Source organism: Malus domestica, chromosome 15 (assembly GCF_042453785.1).
Source record: "Malus domestica chromosome 15, GDT2T_hap1".
NCBI lineage: Eukaryota > Viridiplantae > Streptophyta > Magnoliopsida > Rosales > Rosaceae > Malus > Malus domestica.
The window spans coordinates 20,415,314-20,437,379 of NC_091675.1; the positions used below are offsets into that span (position 1 = coordinate 20,415,314).

Sequence of the window (22,066 nt, forward strand, 5' to 3'; positions counted from 1 at the left end):
GATTATGAAAATCCTTAAAAACTTCCATAACTTCATTCTTAGATTTTAGAAGGTACAACCACGTGGCTCTAGAGAAATCATCAACAAAGATCACAAAATACTTATAACCATCAAAAGATTCTAAAGTTGGTCCCCATACATCCGAATGGACAAGTTCAAAACACTTACTAACCCTGGACAAGGAAGAGTTAAAAGGTAATCTAGTGGCCTTAGACAAGTGACAGGTTTCACATGGAATTACATCCTTCCCTAAGTTTGGAAATAAAGTTGACAAAATGGGTAGAGAAGGATGAGCTAAACGTCGATTCCACAATTGGTTATCTTGGATAGAGTAGGACTTGGCTTGAAACCCTCTGGGATTACTCTTCGATATGTAATAGAGACCATCTAGATAAAACCCTTCACCAATCGTCTTCTTAGTGGCACATTCCTGAAAAACAATATTGTGAGGGGAGAATATGGCTAAGCAATTTAAGGTATTTATGATTTTTCCCACAGATAGGAGTTGAAATGGAAAGGAAGGAACATATAAGGCCACCAACTCAATTTCATCAGATATTAAGTTGATTTTTCCCTTTCCTAAAACCTTTGCATTTTCACCATTTGCAATTGAAACTTGGGAAGGATTTAATAATTTTTCAAACTCATGAAACTTAGACACATGGTTGGTCATATGGTCTGTGGCACCCGAATCTACAACCCAAAAATCATGCAACATATTTATATTAAGAGCAGTTTTGAAAGCTTTCATGATACCTTGCATGTCTTCTTAAGGTATTTGTTTCGTGTCGGCCAAGAAACCAGCAAACTTGCCTAGCAAAGCTGTTGGGTTTCCGTCTTCAACGTTGTCTATTTGGTCACTTCCAGCCCCTCCTTTCTTTCTTTGAAGATACAATGCAAACTCATTCATAAGTGCAGCTGGATTAGTTGTGAAGTTCTTGACTGTGTCAGACACATTGGAAGAGGAGGCAGACGCATGATTTGCTCGATGTACAGTACGGTTCACTCTCTGTGAACCCTTGTTGTCCTTCATGAAATCAGGCTTTAATTCTAGATGTAAAATCCAACATGTCTCCTTAACATGGCCCGTATAGTTGCAGTGTTGGCACTTCAAGTTTAGATGCTTCACTTTGTACTTCTTCTCGTTGATTAGGTAGGCTCTTGCTTCAGATACATTGGCCTTTGTACCAATGTTCATGACATTCCTTCTTACTTCTTCACGTTGAATTGTTGCACAAATACTGGTGAAGGAAGGAAGTTCAGTGTTCATGAGTATGTGGCTTCGTAGGTCTTCATATTCTGAGTCAAGACTGGACAGAAGTTGAAATATCTTGTCTTCTTCTGCTCTCTTCCGTAGCAAAGCCGCATCAGTGGTATGAGGGCGATATATTTCCAACTCATTCCACATGCTTTTCATGCTACCTAGAAGTTGTACAAAGGGCTTACCTTTTTGTTGAGGTTGGAGATGTCCTTCTTTAATTGGAAAACCCGTGCAGCATTTTTCTGACTGCCATACATTTCCTTGACAGTCTCTCATAGCTGGAGTGAAGATTCAGAGTAACTGAATATTTCAGCTAGTTTACGTTCCATGGAATTCATGAGCCATGACATCACCAGCTGATCCTTGCTAAGCCAGGATTCATAAGTTGGTAAGGAAGCATCAGGAACTTCGATGCTTCCATTTATGAATCTTAACTTGGACCTTCCACCTAGGGTAATCGATACAGCCCTCGACCAAGGCAAATAATTAAACTCATTCAACAAGACTGAGCTTAATCTTTGATTTTGGATTGACATCCACCTCAGGCATATTCATGGAGGAAAGAACCAGTGACCTTTCAGCATCAGACCTAATTGGATTGTCTTCAGCCATTTTGAAGATTGAACACGTTCAGATGATAGTAAAGCAGAGGCAGGTTATTTTTCCTGCTCTGATACCATATTGATTTTCAAGGATTGTATATTATTTCTTTTATGCAAACATTACAATTGTTCAGCCGAATATAAGGAGATAAACTCTCCTTGAGTTATGCCACAACCGGTGGACTCCTAAGAAAAGAGAACAAATGATTAACCACTTAGGAGACATACTTGAGTGCACTTGATTAACCACTTAGGAGACACACTTGAGTGCTCTTGAGTGGTTGTTTTAACCCTAACCCTACACACTTGATTAACCACTTAGGAGACACACTTGAGTGCACTTGAGTGGTTGATTTAACCCTACTTCCAATAGGTTGCAAGACGGAGATGCTAATACTTCTTTTTTCCATCAGACCACGGTGCAACGGAGAAGGCAAAACAAGATTGTGAAGATTAAGGATGGTAAAGGGCAATGGGTTGAAAATCCTAAACAAATAAGAAGAGTTGTTGAGGATCAACAAGACTTTATTTGCATCTGACGGGCCAAGAGATTGGGGCACAATTTTGGAATGTATTGAGCCGAACGTAACCGCGAAGATGAACCTTACTCTCACTTGACCGTTAAGAGATGATGAGATTGAAGAAGCAGTGTTTCAAATGAGGGGCTTGAAGGCGCAAGGTCCTGATGGATTTCAAGGAATCTTCTATCAATGTTATTGGGATGTAATTTCCCATGAAATGAAAGGAATTTCCAACAATTTTATGAATGGGGAGGCTAGCCCTTAAAAATTAAACTCCACGCAGATTGTTCTAATCCCCAAAGTCTCGAATCCGGAGACTGTAGCTTAATTCAGACTCATAAGCTTATGCAATTTCTCTTATAAGGTACTTTCTAAAGTTCTTGCTAATCGTCTCAAATCCTTTTTACTAAAATTAATTTCTCCAATGCAGAATGCTTTTGTTGCTGGTCGGTAAATTCAAGATAATATCATGATAGCCCATGAGATATTTCATTTTATGAAACTAAGAAAAACGAAAAACAAGTTTGAGTTAGGAATAAAGTTGGATATGAATAAGGCTTATGATTGAGTGGATTGGGACTTCTTGAAGGAGGTCATGATCAAAATGGGATTGGATATGAGGTGGATTGATTTATTAATGGAATGAGTGGTCTCGATTGATTTTTCCATCAAAATCAATGGCCAGCCAGGCCAGAAATTTCTCCCTTCCCACAAACTTCAACAAAGGGATCCTCTCTCACCCTACCTATTTCTATTTGTAAGTGATGTTCTCTCTTTGCTCATTCAAAAAGCTATGGATTTGAATTATATTAAAGGAGTAAAAATTAGCTCAAATAGTCTGAGCATTTCACATATGTTCTTTGCAGATGATACTTTAATTTTCCTCCAGGCCACAAAATAAAATTGCAGGAATATTGTTTAGATTTTAAATGCATATTGTGCAGCATCCGGCCAGCAGGTTAGCCTCAATAAATCAAGTGTTTATTTCATCAGTAATACCCTAAAAAATTTAATGGAGGACTTGGGTGGAATTTTGGGAATGTCAGTAGTTGAGAATACTGGAACTTACCTCAGTCTCCTAACAATCTGGGGTAAATCAAAAAGGCAAGCTTTGGGATATATTAAAGAACATTTGATGAGGAAAATTCAAGGCTGGAAACAAATGCTATTGTCACAGGCGGGGAAGGAAGTGCTTATCCAAGCTGTAGCACAAGCTATACCAGTCTACCCAGTGAATATCTTTAAATTTCCTGCGACTATTTGTAAAGAATTTTATTCTCTTCTAGTAGGATTTTGGTAGGGTTAGAATAATGAAGAAAAAAAGATCCATTGGGTCAGTTGGGAAGTGTTAGGCCTGCTGAAACAAGATGAAGGATTAGTGTTCATAAATTTTCAAGAATTTAATGTTGCCATGTTGGCTAAACAATGTTGGAGAATGATGAATGAACTAGATTTGTTATGGGTCAGATTTATGAAAGCAAGATATTTCCAGAATTCCTCATTTCTAGATGCTAAAAAAAGGAAGTAGAGCTTCGTGGGCATGGGCAAGCTTACCAGAAGGGATGGAGGTTCTCTTGAAAGGTGCACAATGGCAGGTAATGAGTGGGAATAACATAATGCTTTGGGTTGACAGATGGGTTCCATCATTCCCAAATGGGCATCCTAATCCATGCGAGGCTACTATTATAAATAGGAATGGGATCTTCAGCCTATTAGTTCTATTATATCGCAAAGGGAGATCAATGAAATAAAAGAAGTACAAATAGGGGATCCTAGTTGCAATGGTAGGCTAATCTGGCCTATGAAAAAAATTAATTGTTAAATCAGGTTACCATTGGATTCATAGCAATGATCATCTTAATAGACTTCAGAGGGCTTCTCACTGCCACAAATTAGTAATCGAGTGTGGAAAAGTGTCTAGAAGTTAGAAGCCCTTCCAAAAATTCAGACTTTCATGTGGAGAGTACTTCATAGAGCTCTTGCCAAGAGGTTGGATTTATTCAAGAGACATGTTGTTGCCTCACCAATATGCCCCATTTAAAAAGAGTAGGAGGAATCTGTGGAACATTTGCTCTTGCGATGTCCGTGGGTTGAACCAGTTTGGTTTGGTGGTCAACTCTATTACAAGGTGAATAAGAATGAAATTACTACTTTTAGTAATTGGTTAAATTCTTTAATTGAAACCAATATGGGGGAGCAAGCAAGAAAAAACTGTACTGATGTCACAAGTTGCATTTACTTGTTGGAACATTTGGAAAGAAAGATGCAATGCTATTTTCAATCAAAAAATTGTGTCACCTTTGAAGGTTATTCATAAGATTAATTGCACTTACTAGAAGAAATCAAAAGGTTGCAACTCAAATGCAATCAAATTCACGCAACCGGCGAAATCTAATTGGTAATCCTCAACTTGGTACTAGGTTTCCACCTGAGATTTCTTTTTTCAAAATAAATGTGGATGCTAGTTGGAACACAACCTCTAAATCAGGAAATGTGGGAATGGTGATCAAAGATTCAAATTGCAAGTTTGTTGCAGCTAGGAAATCATGCATCAAAGCTTCAAGGATTCAAGTGGCAGAATCATGGATGGTTGTACTTTGGCTAAACAATTGGGATTAGATAAAATTATTATAGAATCAGACTCAATGGAGATCATTCTATGCTTAAAAAACTCCATATGTAATGGTAGATGGGAGGCTTTCCCAATTTTATGGAAAATTATGCAGATGAAGGATTCATTATGATCATGCCGATGGTCTTGGGTCCCTAGATCAGCAAATATGGTGGCTGATTGGACTGCATCTTTTAAGAACCCAGAGATGAGCGAAGCTATTTGGGTCAATAGACCTCCATCTTCGATTGTGCATATTTTGAACAAAGATTGACTACCTTGCCCACATCAAGTTTAGTTTTGTAGGAGTGTCTAGGGTGATGCTGTGAAGCTGTTTCAGTGTCAACTCTTTTGCTGTATCCCTCTTACACTCCTTTGTTGTATTCTTGTTAGTCCTTTGTTGGGCTTTCCTTGTACTTTGGCTTTGCCTTGGAAATAAATGTCCAGTTTACCAAAAAAATAAAAAAATAAAAAACTAGCCCAAAAGCAAAAAATTACTGAAGACATACGCCTAAACACAAGATATAGAATCACCCAAAAATATAGAAAAAGCTACAAAACATATGACGGATTAAAATGGTCATGCCAGTACTTTTTGTCACTTTCATATATTAAACAGGGCACATCATATGAACAAAACCCCAAATTCAAGCTACATGTGCTGGAAAGAATTAGAAACACATTCAAAACATTTTGATTATTACCGTCCGAAATTTACTCAAGGAGGCGTCAATCTCTTGGTGATGATATCTCGCCCTAACTTTCGATTTTGGATCTGTTGAGTTTGGAAGATCAGAGGACAAAGAATGTGATGTGGGAGAGGAAACATCAAAGAAATTTCTCAAGATTTGGCACCTTGTTGTTCCCTCTTTTCAAAAGCTTCAAAGTACTATTGAAAGGGCCTCGATTCCAATGAGGTTGAGTCAAATTCAAATCACCACAATTGTCTTGTTTTTGCTTTAGGCTAGCAAACTCTGTAAGCATTTGAACTTGTTTTGGGTTCAAGCCTCGAAAAAATAAATTGCACAGTGTCTAAAATAAGTACTTATCTTTTAATGTACCAACTAATTCTTGGTATAATATTATTTCTCTTCCCAACGATGGAAGAGATCCAAATTCGATTTTTCCTCTCCGCCCTGAGTGGAAAAAATACCCTCTACTGTGACACAGTCGATGTGGCATTCAAAGATATTACAACCCTCCCAATATATCAACGTGGACATTAGCTAAGAGGATGACTAGATTTAACTTGTCAGATATGACTTGTGAGAATCTGCTAGGAAAGTTCCTCACAAGAGTAAGGATGCTGTGCAAAATTTTGAATAGAACTTGAAAGATACTCCAAAGTGTGGCTTTATAAAAGGCACTCCCTCTAGTTTTGTGATGCAGGGCATACGAAAAATCATAGAGAGACTAAGTGCAAGTGAGAGTTATCGTAAGAGTGTGATATGGAGATTGAGGAAGCCAGCAACTGCGAGGCACTGCCTTTGCTTTCTTTAAATCATGTGTCTTTGTTGTGCAGATCAGTGTGGACTTCTATGAGGTTCTATGAAGAAGTGTTGGGCTTTGTTCTCATCAAACGCCCCTCGTCCTTCAACTTCAATGGAGCCTGGTTAGCTTTCTCTCTCTTATCATGCTTTTTAGAGTGCCAAAAATAAAATTCAATAAACATAAGGCCTAATAGTATAGACTTGTTTTTCACATGCAGCAAAGTTGAATATTACGGTTGTATCTTGTAAACAAATACATGCATATCCACGGCTTTGTGTAAAAGAAAATAACAAGTTAATCTGTCTGACCTTGCGTAGGTTGTATAACTATGGAATTGGGATACACTTGATTGAAAGTCCGGCAATGGAAGACTATGAATTGCGACCGATCAATCCCAAGGACAACCACATCTCCTTCCAAGTAAGAGCTGCACTGCTACTTATAGAACCTGTAATATTAATTATGGTCAAATATAACAGATATTTTTCGGTGATGAACATGCAGTGCACTGATGTTGGACTTGTTAAGAGGAGGCTGCAAGATATGGGGATGAGGTACGTGACAGCCGTGGTGGAGGATGATGGGGTCAAGGTCGACCAGGTGTTCTTCCATGACCCGGATGGGTATATGATCGAGCTCTGCAACTGTGAGAACATCCCCATCATTCCAATCTCTGCTTGTTACTTCAAGCCCCGAGGCAGTAGTTTCAAGAAGGCATCGACTAGTTGTGGATTCATGGAAACTGTGATGATGGAGAGCTTGAGCCTGGACATGATGAACTTCTCATTTTGAGTTTCGGAAAGAGAGAAATGGTCCACCGCTTCTTGTCTACTGGGGAAAAATGTTACAAGTGTACTGCAGGTGTCTGTATATCTATCATGTCTTGATCTGAAGACAAGTTGTATTGGTTTTCTGCTATGTAATAAAAAAAATGCGAGGAAGATTGCGTTGTACTGTGTGTGAATATACTTAAATCTCTTGAAGCCAATATGTGGCATGTGATTAAGCTCATATTAATGAAAAAAGAAGCTCCCGAATACGTTCTAGTTATTTTGGCCCCATAGAGTTGGATACATATCTTACTGAAGTTTCTCTTTCTTCACTTGTTCTAATTTGAGGTTAAATGAAGCACATAAATTGAATGCATACAGGAAGGTCGGATGGCCAGATAAAAGATAGGTTTCGAACATAATAAAACGCATAAATTTTAACTTAATTAACGATAGTTGTGGATCTGCACTAGGACGAGGGAATGTTGTTCCCCATACATTCCTACTCGCATGTTTCACCACCCTTAAATTATGTCATGGAAGCAACATGTTGGACAAATGTCTCCAAAAACAAGTCAGGCGTGGCAACTTGGCAAGGGAGCAAATTCTTAAGACACTTGTCTCCAAAATTATTAGAGGAATTCCACTGTTGGGGGAGTGCAAGTCTAAGGGCAATGGCAAGTAATTGTTACTCTAAAAAGTAATTGCCAATGCCATTGTGCAACTCCACCCGTTGCGTATTTTTTATGTATTGTGTGTTTGAGTGTGAACTTTATAATTTTGTTCTCTGAAAACAAAACTCATGTTTAACTCCAATAATTTAATTTCGAATACAAAGCAAAGCACATCATTACAACAAGGCAACAAGTGGTTGGGTATTTATGGAATATTGAGTTGTGGTGTGGAGAATGAAGAAAATGGTTGGGTATTTATAGAATAAAAAAAAGTAAACTTTTCCTTTTTTCCTCTATTTTTTCATTTTTAACGATTGGATTAATCCTGATCATTTGTTTTTTTCTTACTGTTGAATCTGATGCACCAGAATGTACCACATGGCATAACGGTAATTTTTCAATTTTTTTCCTTCGAAAATCCAACAGTCCAAGTCATCAGGCCGTTGGAAATCGAACACCTCGCATTGCGCCACGTCATAGTCGTTGTGCTCTTCTGTTGGAACTATTGCAGGAGGCCTCACTGTTGTAGGTTTTGTTAGCTAACGTTAATTAAGGTTCTAAAGGCGCTAGTCGGGCAGTGGGAAGGGAAGGGGCCTAGGCGTTTAGGTGGGTTTTTAATTTTAGTTAATTTATTATATAACATATAAATAAATGTCTACTTATACTTAAAAAATACATAATTGGTATATAAATTGCAAAATAGAATGCGATTTAAATTATAAAGTACTAAAACATATTCAAAATATTGGTAACAAGTATATAATGATTGCTCATACAAGTATCCAAAAATTTATTGAAAAATAAAATACAAAGTGGAAGTTATTTATTTTTTGTCCAAGTGAGAGTTGCAATGTAAGCACCTAGGCGGACTTCTAGGTAGGTCTAGACGCCTAATCTTATTTTTTTAAATGCCTAGTAATTAATATTGATAGTGACCAGCTGCCTGGCACCGCCTAGACACTAGGCCGGAATTCTTAGGCCATCTCCAACCGAAGGGTCCAGAGGGCCAGAGGGCCGAAAATAGCCCTAAAACCGTCTCCAACCGAGGCCTAGGCCAGAGGGCTCTGGAATCTGGGAGGGCCCCACGGGATCGGAGAGGGCTGGAGGGCTGGATGCTTTCGGCCAGCCAGCCAGCCAGCCCCGGGCTGGATATTTTTTTTTTTAATGATTTCCTATTGCTGTCGGTTATAGCCGACAGCATTAAAGATATTTTTTTTTTTTAATAGTTCTACTATTAGTGTCAGTTATAACCGACACTAATAGTTTGAAATGTTTTTTAATATAACGGCTAGTAGCCGTTGTATTATTAGGCCTCTTTTTTTTTCTTTTTTTTTTTAATGAATTTAAACTTCTTTTTTTTTTTTTTAATGAATGTAAACTTCTTTTTTTCCCCTTTTTTTTTCCTTTTCATATGAATCAAATTTTGTTTCATATTTTTTTTCCTATAACTTTTATTTCACAAAATTTGTTTCATATTTTTTTCAATTCTATTTTTTTCGTATAACTTCCTAGGCCATTTATACAATATTAAATTGTAGTTTTTAAATTGTAGGCCAACCATGCCTGCTGGCGAAAGACCGGCTTTAAATGCACAGACATTTGGATGAGCATTGCTTGACCCACAACTTTGCCTTCCATTTTTTGGCCCATTGGAGATGTTTTGGAGCAATTGCACTGCCATTGCCTTTGCTCAAAGGCAACAGGTGAAAATGCTCCTAGAATCAGCGATTCAATGTTTAAAAGCCTTTTAACTTTGTTCCCAATAGGAAAATATTCATGAGTCCACAATTAATAAGCATTACGTATTTGGTGAAGGGGTGTGATATCCACATATCATTTTTTACTTCTCTCATATTTTTTTAGATTTTGGCCGTCGGATCGGATAAATTGAAGAAGATCAACGGACATAAATTAACAAGGGGTGTGTGAGAAGTTAAAAGGGGTGTGTGGATAGCACACCCCTTTGGTGAAAACTTCTCACAAAGAGCTTTCGAGATCAAATCACTTGTATAATATTCTAACATCACAACAGTAGTATAAAGGTCGTACCCAGTGCACAAGGCTCCTGCTTTACACAGGGTCTGGGAGAGGTGAATGTCGGCTAGCCTTACCCCCATTTATGGAGAGGCTGCTCCCAAGTCTCGAACCCGAGACCTACCGCTCATGGGCGAAGGCACTTGCCATCGCACCAAGTGCGACCTCTAGAAGAGAAATTGAATATGTACCACATTATCTAGAAGAGAAATGATTTTCGCTCTCTATTATTCTGTTACACTCTCCTTCTTTACCAAATATTATAATTATCCGTGAATTAAGAAAATATGAAAAAAAACAAAAAAGTTGAAGATTGTAAAGTGTGAGAATTATTTTTCTCTTGTAAGAACAAAATTTTCTTTTGGATTTTCAGATCTTGAAGAAAATAGTAGGTTAGTGGTATTCATGGTGTCACGTCCTTCCCATCCCACTCATGTATATTTATGCACCCAAAGATGGTTTGTGGACGGCAATGCAGGATCGGAGCCATAACCAGAGTCTCCAAGGCAAAAGCCACCAAAGCAGAGTAACAACATTTACTAGAAACTCAATGGGCCCCATGTCAGATATCCAACTGGTGGCTGAGAAAGGACCAGGGTCCTCTTTGTAGGGATCTGGAAATGAATGAATCGTGTCCGTTCAGTATATATTGTGCTGTCAGTTTTCATTAAATAATATTTATATTCAATTTTAAATAAAAAATACAAAATAATTTATAATCGCACGATTTACGATGAACGGACACAATTGATTGATCATTCAAATTCCCACAAGAGAATCCGGACAGAATCCTATTCCGCTCAAAAATCTCCATCACCCTCCATCAAAACTCAGCCCCACCTCCCGTTTTCTCAAAACTTGTGGCGGAGCTGTAATCTTTCAGCTTTCTCAAGTTCCAGAGAGAGAGTTTGAGTTTGAGCTAACAAAATTGACAAGTCCCCAACGATTTCCTTTTACTGAAAATGGACTTTAAAATATTGAAACATAATTTTCTCCGCATAAATCCATATAAATTTTTTATTCGAAAAAAATTCAGTGGCTAGATTCACATAAGTTTATTAATTATATTTAACTTTATACATTATTTCTCTCCACTTATAATAAGTGAGAGGTTTTACATTTGATTCTCTCCAAAGTGAAGTTAAACCACATTATTATAGCAAACTCTTTGTAAGGCTTTGCTCACTCTTCCACCCTTTAGTGTAGAAAGTAAATACTATCGTTTGTTAAAAAAAAATAAAAACAATGACACATGCACAATAATTTACATACTGATCATAAATAAATTTATATATAGGTAAATTAATTAGTACAAAAATATGGACATGTTATTTAATTCAAAGTTAATTTATCTATAGTTTACGTAAAATATAAACGAAGTATGTGCATATCAAAAATTTACAATTATCTTAGTCACTGTTATAAAAGGCCAAATTTTTTAACACCAACAAATAGTATGTCACAGCCCGTCCAGGAATTATTAATTCCGAGGACGTGAGATGACCAATGTGACCTTAAACGGGATTAAGGTGTGTAAATGTATGACATTTGTTTTACTTTAAGATCCTAAACTAGGGTTAGATTTATATTTGTATGTGTTAATTTGTGCTTGGACTTAGGTAGGGCCTCCTACCCTGAATTCCCTCCCTAAAACCCGTAACCTTTCTTCTCTCTTCTTCTTTCATTCCAGACTCTCTCTCTCTTATTCTTTTCTGAAAACTCTCTCATTCTCTCTCTTACTCTCGAACTCACGGCAACCACCAAGAACCACCACAATCTTGTACCAACGTTCCATTTAAGACCACCATCGTGATCCTGGGGACTTCACGAGCACGGGGATACCAATTTCAGGTGAGTTTCACTTCGAAAACCCTAGTTCTAAAGTTGCCGTGAGATGACACTGTTCATGAGCTTTGAATTGGTTACGTTTTAGGCTAAAACAAGATCACAGAGAGTTTAGTAAGGTCCCAAGGAAGCTCGGAGTGCTTCGTTGGAAGTTTTTGGACGTAAGAACACGGAGATCGACAAGTTCAAAGTTTGGCCGGAGCTTTCGAGGCGTTTTCCGGCGAATCCCCGGCGAGTTAGGAGTCGAGGTAGGTATCAATCTCTTCGTCTCGTCAAGTACTACAACTTTCCTTTTTGTTTCACTCAATTTCGTTGAGTATTGAAGAAGTTATACTCATTTGAAAAATACCCAGTTTCCGGCGACCTCCGAGGCTTTCGAGGCAGTTTCCGGCCAAACCACGGCGAACTAGGTGTTTTGCAAGGTACCATTCTCTTTGTCTCTTCAAGGGCTACAACTTTCGTTTTTGAATCACTTGATTTCGTTGAGAAATGACAAAGTTATGGCAATTTGAAAAACTGCCCGGAAAACGGCCGCCGGAAAAACCAGTCCGGCGACCCAAGGAAGAAGAAGGTACTACAATAAAAATAAAAAATAAAAATAAAATTATTTTAAAAATATGTCGACGTCCGTGACGTCGAGTAGATCACTGTGGTATATTCATATACCTAAATTGAACACCGTATGAGAAAGTTATTGAGGATTGTTGGTTAGGTGTTCAAATAACGTTTTATAATTTTCACATTTAGGTGAAAATGTGAATTGACGATCCGACCGTTGGATCGTCACCAAACTTTGATACGTTGCAATACGTAATATTTGAGGATTATTGGAACTTACAGATTGGGAATCCGATTTGCGGATCTTCCGGAATTGGAATTGTAAGTCCATAATATAAAATGTTAACCGTCACTTAGTTTTGGAAATTGACGGAGATCCGACCGTTGGATGGTAATGAAATTTTAGGATGTTGTCCTAGAGGTATAATGTGGACCTCTGGAAGTTATGGATTTAAAATCTGAGGGGTGGATCTTCCGGATCAATCTACGTAGTGACGTATTTTATATAAGTTATATATTCTATCGATATGAATTCTGAGGTTGGAATTGATTATTGTTTTAGGCGCCGATCGTCATGACGCCTTGGCGTATTGTGCTAGGGAGTTGTAGGGCGAACTCCAGGTGAGTGGGCAGTTTTGTTTTCCGTATATATATATATACTTGACGTTTCCCAGAAATTGAATTGAAATGAAAATATGTTTAAAATGAAATGCATTTGAGTTATGTGGAAAAACGGGAAGTGAAATACCATGCATAGAATTGATATGAAAAGTATATAGAAATGTGAGTTGAAATGCCATGCATGAATTAATATATGATGCATATGTATGAATTGGTGCGGTGGACGCACAGGTAAGAATTGATTTATGATGCATATGTATGAAATGGTGCGGTGGACGCACAGGTGAGTATTTAATTACTGTTATGATGATGATGATATATATTGAGCTCAAATCCTGCACCATGGTTTAGTGCTTATAGTATTCACCGCATCGCACGCTCGCCTTGGATCCAAGTAGATGCTAGTCGTACAGTCCACGCGGAGTGGGTACGACAGGCCAGTCGCGAGAGTGTTAGTGAGATTCCGACTGGTGGGTGACCTTAGATTATGTGCACAGATGATTTATGAGAAGCACTAGAGCGTAACTTGTGTGCAGAAGGCCGGACAGGTCACAGAGGTGACTCCGGTAGAGTGATAGTGATAGATTTTGAGCTCTAGGTTCAACCGTACAGGGCTATTAGAGGGCATACGGTTGATTACTTTCTTGCACCTGATATGATTATGTTGATGCATTCATACCTTATTATTGTTGAGATGATGTGGCATGGCATAATTGTTATGAAAATGTTGAGTTAACGACTTGAAGTCTTGAGAATATATATGTATATTTATATTTTACATTTCTGGGAAAGTATACAGGTTTTACGGAGAGGGGTTACAACGTTTTGAGAAATGTTTGGATTTGGAAAAGAATTGTTTTACTGACCCACTCAATTTTGGTTTTGCGCCCCTCCAGGTTCAGGAATCACAAAGGTGTGGTGACTACGAGGAATACAGCGGGGTTCTGACAGATTGGACAAAATTAGGACTCATCTTCGGGTGTATCAACTTATAAATTGTATAATTAAAGCTTCCGTACTGTGCAAATGGTTACGTCACTCTCACGTGACGGCCAGCATGCCCTCCTTCGGGACGGGGTGTGTCAGTTGGTATCAGAGCATGGTTGCAATCTTGGACATTTTGAGAAGTTCTAGTGAATTCTGTCAGAACTACACCGCTTCGTAGCAAACCACGTAGTTAGAGGAACTTAGTCTCCCTAATTTAGCGGTTTTGGGGGAAACTATTACTATGGTGATTCAGTCTATTGTCTAAAGGGACATTTTAAGACGGGTTATGAGTTGAATTTGAATCACCTTATGGAATGATCAACCTGAGGGAACGAAGTGACGGATTAACCAATTGGAAAAGATGTTTCGGAATATGCAAGTTAAAGGAAATTTCCTTCTGACAGGTGGGTCGAGACGACTACCTGGTTTTGGGTATGAAATTGTATCCTGGTGGAAACAGGAATGTTAATTGTTGTCACCAGAGAAATCAGCCGATTTAAAATTTTTTAAGGAAAAGTTTATCCCTCCGGCATTTATCGATGGTAGTAAGCAAGAGTTTGCAAATGTGAATCAAGGAAGTTGACGATAAAGTTAATGATTCGTCATATCAAGGATATAGAAAGATTCAGAGCTTCGAAAGAAGTGAAGCTAGAGTTAATTCTTCCAGCTGAGGTTTTAATGTCGCTGGTCAGAGTAAAAGTGATGGATATACTGGTAATCCCAGATATTTGAGACAAGGTGTCTCGAGTAAAGGAAATGTACCTTGTGCAGCAGGTACAAAATTAACACTTTGGGAAATGTGAAATTAATGAATGTGTTTATGTGAACAGAGGGGACACAGAATTGTGAATCGTCCCTAGAATCAGTTGTACTCAATAATTTTCCATGATATCATAGTGTCGATTCAGCAGAGTTATGGACTTAGTAGTTTGGTCGGATTGACCGTGAGTACAGAGAGATTTGATGAGTTATATGTTCAGCTGTACAGACCATGAGAAGTGGATTCGATTGACACATGAGAAATTAGTGAGTTATAGGCTCGGCCGTACCGACCACGCGGAGTGGATCCGGCCGACGTATTATTGAGATGAGTTGAATCAGCCGTATTGGTCATTCTAGTTGACTTCGGCTGATATATTTTCTTATTATGTATGTTATTACCTTGAGAGTAGTAAATAAATGTAGTTGAGATGAGCGTATGTATTTTGCATTGAGTGACAAAATAGTAATGTTATATCTTTGAGAGTGGTTGCCTACTTATCGAGACAACGATGATTTATCAGTATTGCGGGCTGCAGACCGTAATATTAATAACTCATTCGTGGATTCGTTAAGCAAGCAACCCGGTAGATTATTTTATGTTAGTATTGTACTTATTTGGAATGCTTAATAATAATAGAATATATATTGTATCAGTTAATTCTGTTCCATTAGATTGGTTGGTTATAATTGTGACAAGACGAAATGTTATGGGAAACCAGTACTTTCCATCGATCTGGATTAACAGAGATTACTTTTGTAAGTATGCAAAATGGATTGAGTCAGGCTGTTATTTATGCTGTGAGAGCAAAGAGATTGTTTTCGAAAGGCTGTCAAAAATACTTAGCTCATGTGGTGCTAAATGATGTTGTTTGGAGTAGTGTGAATAATGTCGAAAGAGTTAGACTTTTCTTGATGTCTTCCTTGAAAGTATACATGGATTGCCTTCAGGCAGAGATATGAGGTTCATTATTGATTTGTTGCCAGGTATAAATTTATATTGGAGATTGGTTCAGGATGAGTTAAGGGAATTGGAAATTCAGTTGAAAGAATTGGTTGATAAAAGTTTCATTCAACCTAGTACAACACTTTTGAGGAGCCCCAGTTTGTTGGTGAGGAAGAAAATGGATCTTGAGACTGTTCATTGATTATAGACAATGGAGTCGGGTAACGATTGAGAACCGTTATCCATGGTGATGTACTGATGTTTATTTAACCAGCTCAGAAGTAATTGCGAAGATTCAAAGATTGAATTGAGGTCTGGTTATTACCAATTAAAGATTATGAGCGACGTTGTTCTTAAGATTGTTTTATGAACTATGGTGATGCTATATGGATACTCATGCTGTTTTATGAGTTATTGGATGAAGTATTCCAATAATGCCTTGATAAATAGATATCATTTTCATTGAAGATATTCTGGCATATTCTGAGCCAGAGCAGAGCATGTAAACGTATTAAGTCGGTGGAACAAAGATTGGAAGAATGTCGGTTGTATGCTAAGTAGCAAATGCTAAAGTTAGATGAATCAGGTGGCATTCTGAGATTTGTTATATATTCTTAAGGTATTCAAGTGAATCCTTAAAAGATAGCAGAAATTGAGGAATTGGAACAACCACGAACTGTAATTGAGATTCGGAATTTCTTAGCTTACCAGGCTATCTTGGATGGTTGTGAAAGATTTTTCAGTCATTGTTTTGTCATTGACGAGACTGTTGAGAAAAGAGGTTATGTATGAGTGGGAAGGAAATTGTGAGCAAAAGATTCAACAACTGAAGTATTTCCTCACTCATGCACGTATTTTGGTATTCCCAGAGAATAGTGGTAATCATAAATTTTTAGTGATGTTTCTTGAATGGTATTGGATGCATGTTGATGCAAATGTTAGGGTGATTGCATACGTTTCACGATAAATGGAATCTCATAAGATGAATTACCCTACGGGTGACTTGGAAGTCATGATTACCATTCTTGCTGTGAAGTTATGAAGGCATTATATTTGGTAAGAATGCAAGATTTTTACGAATCCAAAAAGTCTTCAATATCCATTACTTGGAAGGATTTTGATATGAGGCAGCGAAAGTGAATTGTATTGCTTAATGAACATGATTGTACGATCAGGGTGATCGTAAAGTTTGTTCTAGCTCAAGCACTTGGTGAGAAGACTACAGTAAGATTAATGTCTGGCACGTTTGCCAAGAGTATCATCTTGTGGATTGAAAACCAACGGAAGAAAAATTAAGAATGGAAGATCGAGAAGAAGTTATACTTGTTAAGTAACAAGTTAGTACATTTACTCCAGTGTTGAGTAACAACCTTTCCCAGACAGTGCAACATTACTTATTTGTTTTATGGAAAAGAGAATTGGTTTACGGAACTGCTGAGTTTCTTAAGTATGTTGGTTGTGCAGTTTCCGAAGTAACGCCATAAGGATCATGAAATGTGTCATGTGAGTCGGTTTTTGATGACTTGTGAATGGAATGTTTATGGGTAGAGAAGGATTCGATCAAGAAAGAGTTTTAGTAGACCCTGAGACTATGGATGAGTTTCCTCAAAGTATTCAGGTGATTAAGTTAACCTGAAGTAACCAGGAATGGCAAAAGAGATCAACAGATGGATATGCCACTAATCGAGTGTGTAAGGTAAATGGTTTGATATTTTTGGGAAATTCACCGCGAACAGAAATGACGAGAATTGGAAAAGAGACAAGATAAGATTTAGACACATCAGACCATTTTTTTTTTCACTAAAGGAATCAATAAAGTTGCATACAAGTTTGTGATGCCTTCAGAATTGGCTAAGGCACATAATGTATTTTGTGTTCGATGCGTTGTCACTAAGTGGCAGAGTCGTTACATGGGACTTTGGTGCAACTATTGAGAATTAAGCCGGATCTGATTGGTGAGGAACTAATGTCGACTTTGGATTGGAAAAAGAAGGTCCTAAGAATTAAGACAGAGTAAGTAGTAAAAGCTTTGTGAAGGAAATCATTCAGTAGAAAATTACATGGGAGACAGAAGAACGGATGAGAGTTATGTATCCGAGACTATTTTATGAGTTTTGATGTTCTGGTTGGTGATTGGAATTTCGGGGACGAAATTCTATAAGGAGGGGAGATTGTCACAGCCCGTCCCGGAATTATTAATTCCGAGGACGTGAGATGACCAATGTGACCTTAAACGGGATTAAGGTGTGTAAATGTATGACATTTGTTTTACTTTAAGATCCTAAACTAGGGTTAGATTTATATTTGTATGTGTTAATTTGTGCTTGGACTTAGGTAGGGCCTCCTACCCTGAATTCCCTCCCTAAAACCCGTAACCTTTCTTCTCTCTTCTTCTTTCATTCCAGACTCTCTCTCTCTTATTCTTTTCTGAAAACTCTCTCATTCTCTCTCTTACTCTCGAACTCACGGCAACCACCAAGAACCACCACAATCTTGTACCAACGTTCCATTTAAGACCACCATCGTGATCCTGGGGACTTCACGAGCACGGGGATACCAATTTCAGGTGAGTTTCACTTCGAAAACCCTAGTTCTAAAGTTGCCGTGAGATGACACTGTTCATGAGCTTTGAATTGGTTACGTTTTAGGCTAAAACAAGATCACAGCGAGTTTAGTAAGGTCCCAAGGAAGCTCGGAGTGCTTCGTTGGAAGTTTTTGGACGTAAGAACACGGAGATCGACAAGTTCAAAGTTTGGCCGGAGCTTTCGAGGCGTTTTCCGGCGAATCCCCGGCGAGTTAGGAGTCGAGGTAGGTATCAATCTCTTCGTCTCGTCAAGTACTACAACTTTCCGTTTTGTTTCACTCAATTTCGTTGAGTATTGAAGAAGTTATACTCATTTGAAAAATACCCAGTTTCCGGCGACCTCCGAGGCTTTCGAGGCAGTTTCCGGCCAAACCACGGCGAACTAGGTGTTGTGCAAGGTACCATTCTCTTTGTCTCTTCAAGGGCTACAACTTTCGTTTTTGAATCACTTGATTTCGTTGAGAAATGACAAAGTTATGGCAATTTGAAAAACTGCCCGGAAAACGGCCGCCGGAAAAACCAGTCCGGCGACCCAAGGAAGAAGAAGGTACTACAATAAAAATAAAAAATAAAAATAAAATTATTTTAAAAATATGTCGACGTCCGTGACGTCGAGTAGATCACTGTGGTATATTCATATACCTAAATTGAACACCGTATGAGAAAGTTATTGAGGATTGTTGGTTAGGTGTTCAAATAACGTTTTATAATTTTCACATTTAGGTGAAAATGTGAATTGACGATCCGACCGTTGGATCGTCACCAAACTTTGATACGTTGCAATACGTAATATTTGAGGATTATTGGAACTTACAGATTGGGAATCCGATTTGCGGATCTTCCGGAATTGGAATTGTAAGTCCATAATATAAAATGTTAACCGTCACTTAGTTTTGGAAATTGACGGAGATCCGACCGTTGGATGGTAATGAAATTTTAGGATGTTGTCCTAGAGGTATAATGTGGACCTCTGGAAGTTATGGATTTAAAATCTGAGGGGTGGATCTTCCGGATCAATCTACGTAGTGACGTATTTTATATAAGTTATATATTCTATCGATATGAATTCTGAGGTTGGAATTGATTATTGTTTTAGGCGCCGATCGTCATGACGCCTTGGCGTATTGTGCTAGGGAGTTGTAGGGCGAACTCCAGGTGAGTGGGCAGTTTTGTTTTCCGTATATATATATATATACTTGACGTTTCCCAGAAATTGAATTGAAATGAAAATATGTTTAAAATGAAATGCATTTGAGTTATGTGGAAAAACGGGAAGTGAAATACCATGCATAGAATTGATATGAAAAGTATATAGAAATGTGAGTTGAAATGCCATGCATGAATTAATATATGATGCATATGTATGAATTGGTGCGGTGGACGCACAGGTAAGAATTGATTTATGATGCATATGTATGAAATGGTGCGGTGGACGCACAGGTGAGTATTTAATTACTGTTATGATGATGATGATATATATTGAGCTCAAATCCTGCACCATGGTTTAGTGCTTATAGTATTCACCGCATCGCACGCTCGCCTTGGATCCAAGTAGATGCTAGTCGTACAGTCCACGCGGAGTGGGTACGACAGGCCAGTCGCGAGAGTGTTAGTGAGATTCCGACTGGTGGGTGACCTTAGATTATGTGCACAGATGATTTATGAGAAGCACTAGAGCGTAACTTGTGTGCAGAAGGCCGGACAGGTCACAGAGGTGACTCCGGTAGAGTGATAGTGATAGATTTTGAGCTCTAGGTTCAACCGTACAGGGCTATTAGAGGGCCTACGGTTGATTACTTTCTTGCACCTGATATGATTATGTTGATGCATTCATACCTTATTATTGTTGAGATGATGTGGCATGGCATAATTGTTATGAAAATGTTGAGTTAACGACTTGAAGTCTTGAGAATATATATGTATATTTATATTTTACATTTCTGGGAAAGTATACAGGTTTTACGGAGAGGGGTTACAACGTTTTGAGAAATGTTTGGATTTGGAAAAGAATTGTTTTACTGACCCACTCAATTTTGGTTTTGCGCCCCTCCAGGTTCAGGAATCACAAAGGTGTGGTGACTACGAGGAATACAGCGGGGTTCTGACAGATTGGACAAAATTAGGACTCACCTTCGGGTGTATCAACTTATAAATTGTATAATTAAAGCTTCCGTACTGTGCAAATGGTTACGTCACTCTCACGTGACGGCCAGCATGCCCTCCTTCGGGACGGGGTGTGTCATAGTACACCTATTATTTAAATTTTAAAAATGACATTTTGGATGCGGTCCCTAACTATCAATATTCTTTGACTGAAACATTGTTGGTTTTCAATTTTTAATCGAAGTCCCTGAAATTAATGTGATAATGTATTTCTATGTAGGTTACTATATTTTTTAAATTAAAATTTGAAATTTATAGTTGTTTGTATTAATGAGATTTTAAATAAAAAAAACCCATAATTTGTGATTAAAATTATTAAAATATACATTATACTCTCCAATATATTGTGTGTGTGTGTGTGTGTAAACATGGGTACATTCATTAAAATTAACAAAAAAATTATTGTACCAAAATATGGGTACATTCTTCAAAACGACACAAAAAACAATAGATATTAGGCTTAATAACATTAGTAAATTTCTTTGATTAAACTTGACATGGATACATTCTCAAATCAAGAAAAAGAATGTACCCATATAAGTTTAAAAATGGATTAGAAAAATATTGAATAGATTTTATATAAAAATAGGGTTCATTTTACTGGTATATTTAAGAATGGGTACATTTTAAGATTAAAAATTTGAAAAATTACATGAATGGGTAATACAAGATTAAAAAATTGGAAACCCTTTTATAAAAAATTAAGGGGTACAAACTTATTCTAATTTTTTATTTATTTTGGAAATGTTTTGAATTGAAAATTATTTAGGAGTTTAATAAAGGTGTGAGCATTAAAATCCTAAATCAATTATTAATTTTTATTTTAAAAATTATGTAACTGACATGTAAATTCATTATTGCATTAATGGTAGGGACCTTGATCAAAATCTGAAAACTAATAAAGTTTCAATCAAAGAACGTTAGTAACTAAAGACCTGATACTAATTTTTCCATTTTAAAATGTTAGACCGCTTTGAAAAAAAGGAAGATGGAAGCAAGGTTTAAGTGTTATTCTCATTCTAGTGTTTTATTTCTCCACCCATTTTTTAATGAAAAGTTTAATTATAAGTTTGCCTATTTGTAAAATGACTGATAAGAAAGATTTATAATAAAAATAGGTTGGGGATAAAAAGGTAACATAAGCCCTACTAATATTCGGTTTTGGAAGAAATGGATAATATGTAAGCCAAATTCATAAAAAAGACATTAAAGATGAGGATAGAAGAAATTCTGAAAAGAGAAAGTGTGGATGTCTTTCCCAATTAAAAGGTAATAACTAGCAACTTATGATGATTGAATATTAATGATAATTAGTTGCTTATAGATTATCGTCGGAGGAGACTTCATTGTTGGGAAAATTGTATTTTAATTTTTTAAGAATAATGGTGGGTGGGGAAAGAGCATATTAGAGGTTATTTTAGGAATAATAGTGAGTGGGGAAATAACATTTCAAATTTTTTTTTTAACTTTTGTGTGTGGATGAGATTATAATGTGAGTGAAAAAATAGGACATGTGGTGGGTCTAGCAGCTCTATAAAAAATCCTTGAAGCTATTGAGTATTACGGTTGAGTAGTATTCCTCTTTACTTGTAAGTGAAATGTCTTTGGTTCGACTCTCGTCAAAGACGAATTTGAAAGA

General features: G+C 37.4%; 1 protein-coding gene and 2 long non-coding RNA genes across 3 annotated transcripts; all 3 read left to right on the forward strand.

Moving 5' to 3' along the window:
- Nucleotides 1-5,920: 5,920 nt before the first annotated feature.
- Nucleotides 5,921-7,536, forward strand: LOC103436125 (glyoxylase I 4-like). Its single transcript, XM_008374542.4, has 3 exons — nt 5,921-6,607; nt 6,804-6,906; nt 6,991-7,536. Exons 1-3 carry the CDS (start codon nt 6,444-6,446, stop codon nt 7,276-7,278), a joined length of 555 nt encoding a protein of 184 aa, XP_008372764.2. The 5' UTR covers nt 5,921-6,443; the 3' UTR covers nt 7,279-7,536.
- Nucleotides 7,537-11,642: 4,106 nt separating this feature from the next.
- LOC139192575 (uncharacterized) lies at nt 11,643-13,950 on the forward strand. Its single transcript, XR_011576778.1, has 5 exons — nt 11,643-11,815; nt 11,898-12,057; nt 12,163-12,231; nt 12,930-12,988; nt 13,885-13,950. It is a non-coding gene; the product is annotated as an uncharacterized lncRNA (long non-coding RNA).
- Nucleotides 13,951-18,073: 4,123 nt separating this feature from the next.
- Nucleotides 18,074-20,632, forward strand: LOC139192574 (uncharacterized). The gene is made up of 5 exons (XR_011576777.1): nt 18,074-18,246; nt 18,329-18,488; nt 18,594-18,662; nt 19,361-19,419; nt 20,318-20,632. It is a non-coding gene; the product is annotated as an uncharacterized lncRNA (long non-coding RNA).
- Nucleotides 20,633-22,066: the final 1,434 nt, after the last annotated feature.

Bases quoted from the DNA above. Each gene is read 5' to 3' on its own strand.
- LOC103436125 (XM_008374542.4), top strand. From the start codon at position 6,444: ATGGAGATTGAGGAAGCCAGCAACTGCGAGGCACTGCCTTTGCTTTCT. The intron at 6,608-6,803 runs GTTAGCTTTCTC...GACCTTGCGTAG, and splicing joins TTCAACTTCAATGGAGCCTG to GTTGTATAACTATGGAATTG. The intron at 6,907-6,990 runs GTAAGAGCTGCA...ATGAACATGCAG, and splicing joins ACAACCACATCTCCTTCCAA to TGCACTGATGTTGGACTTGT.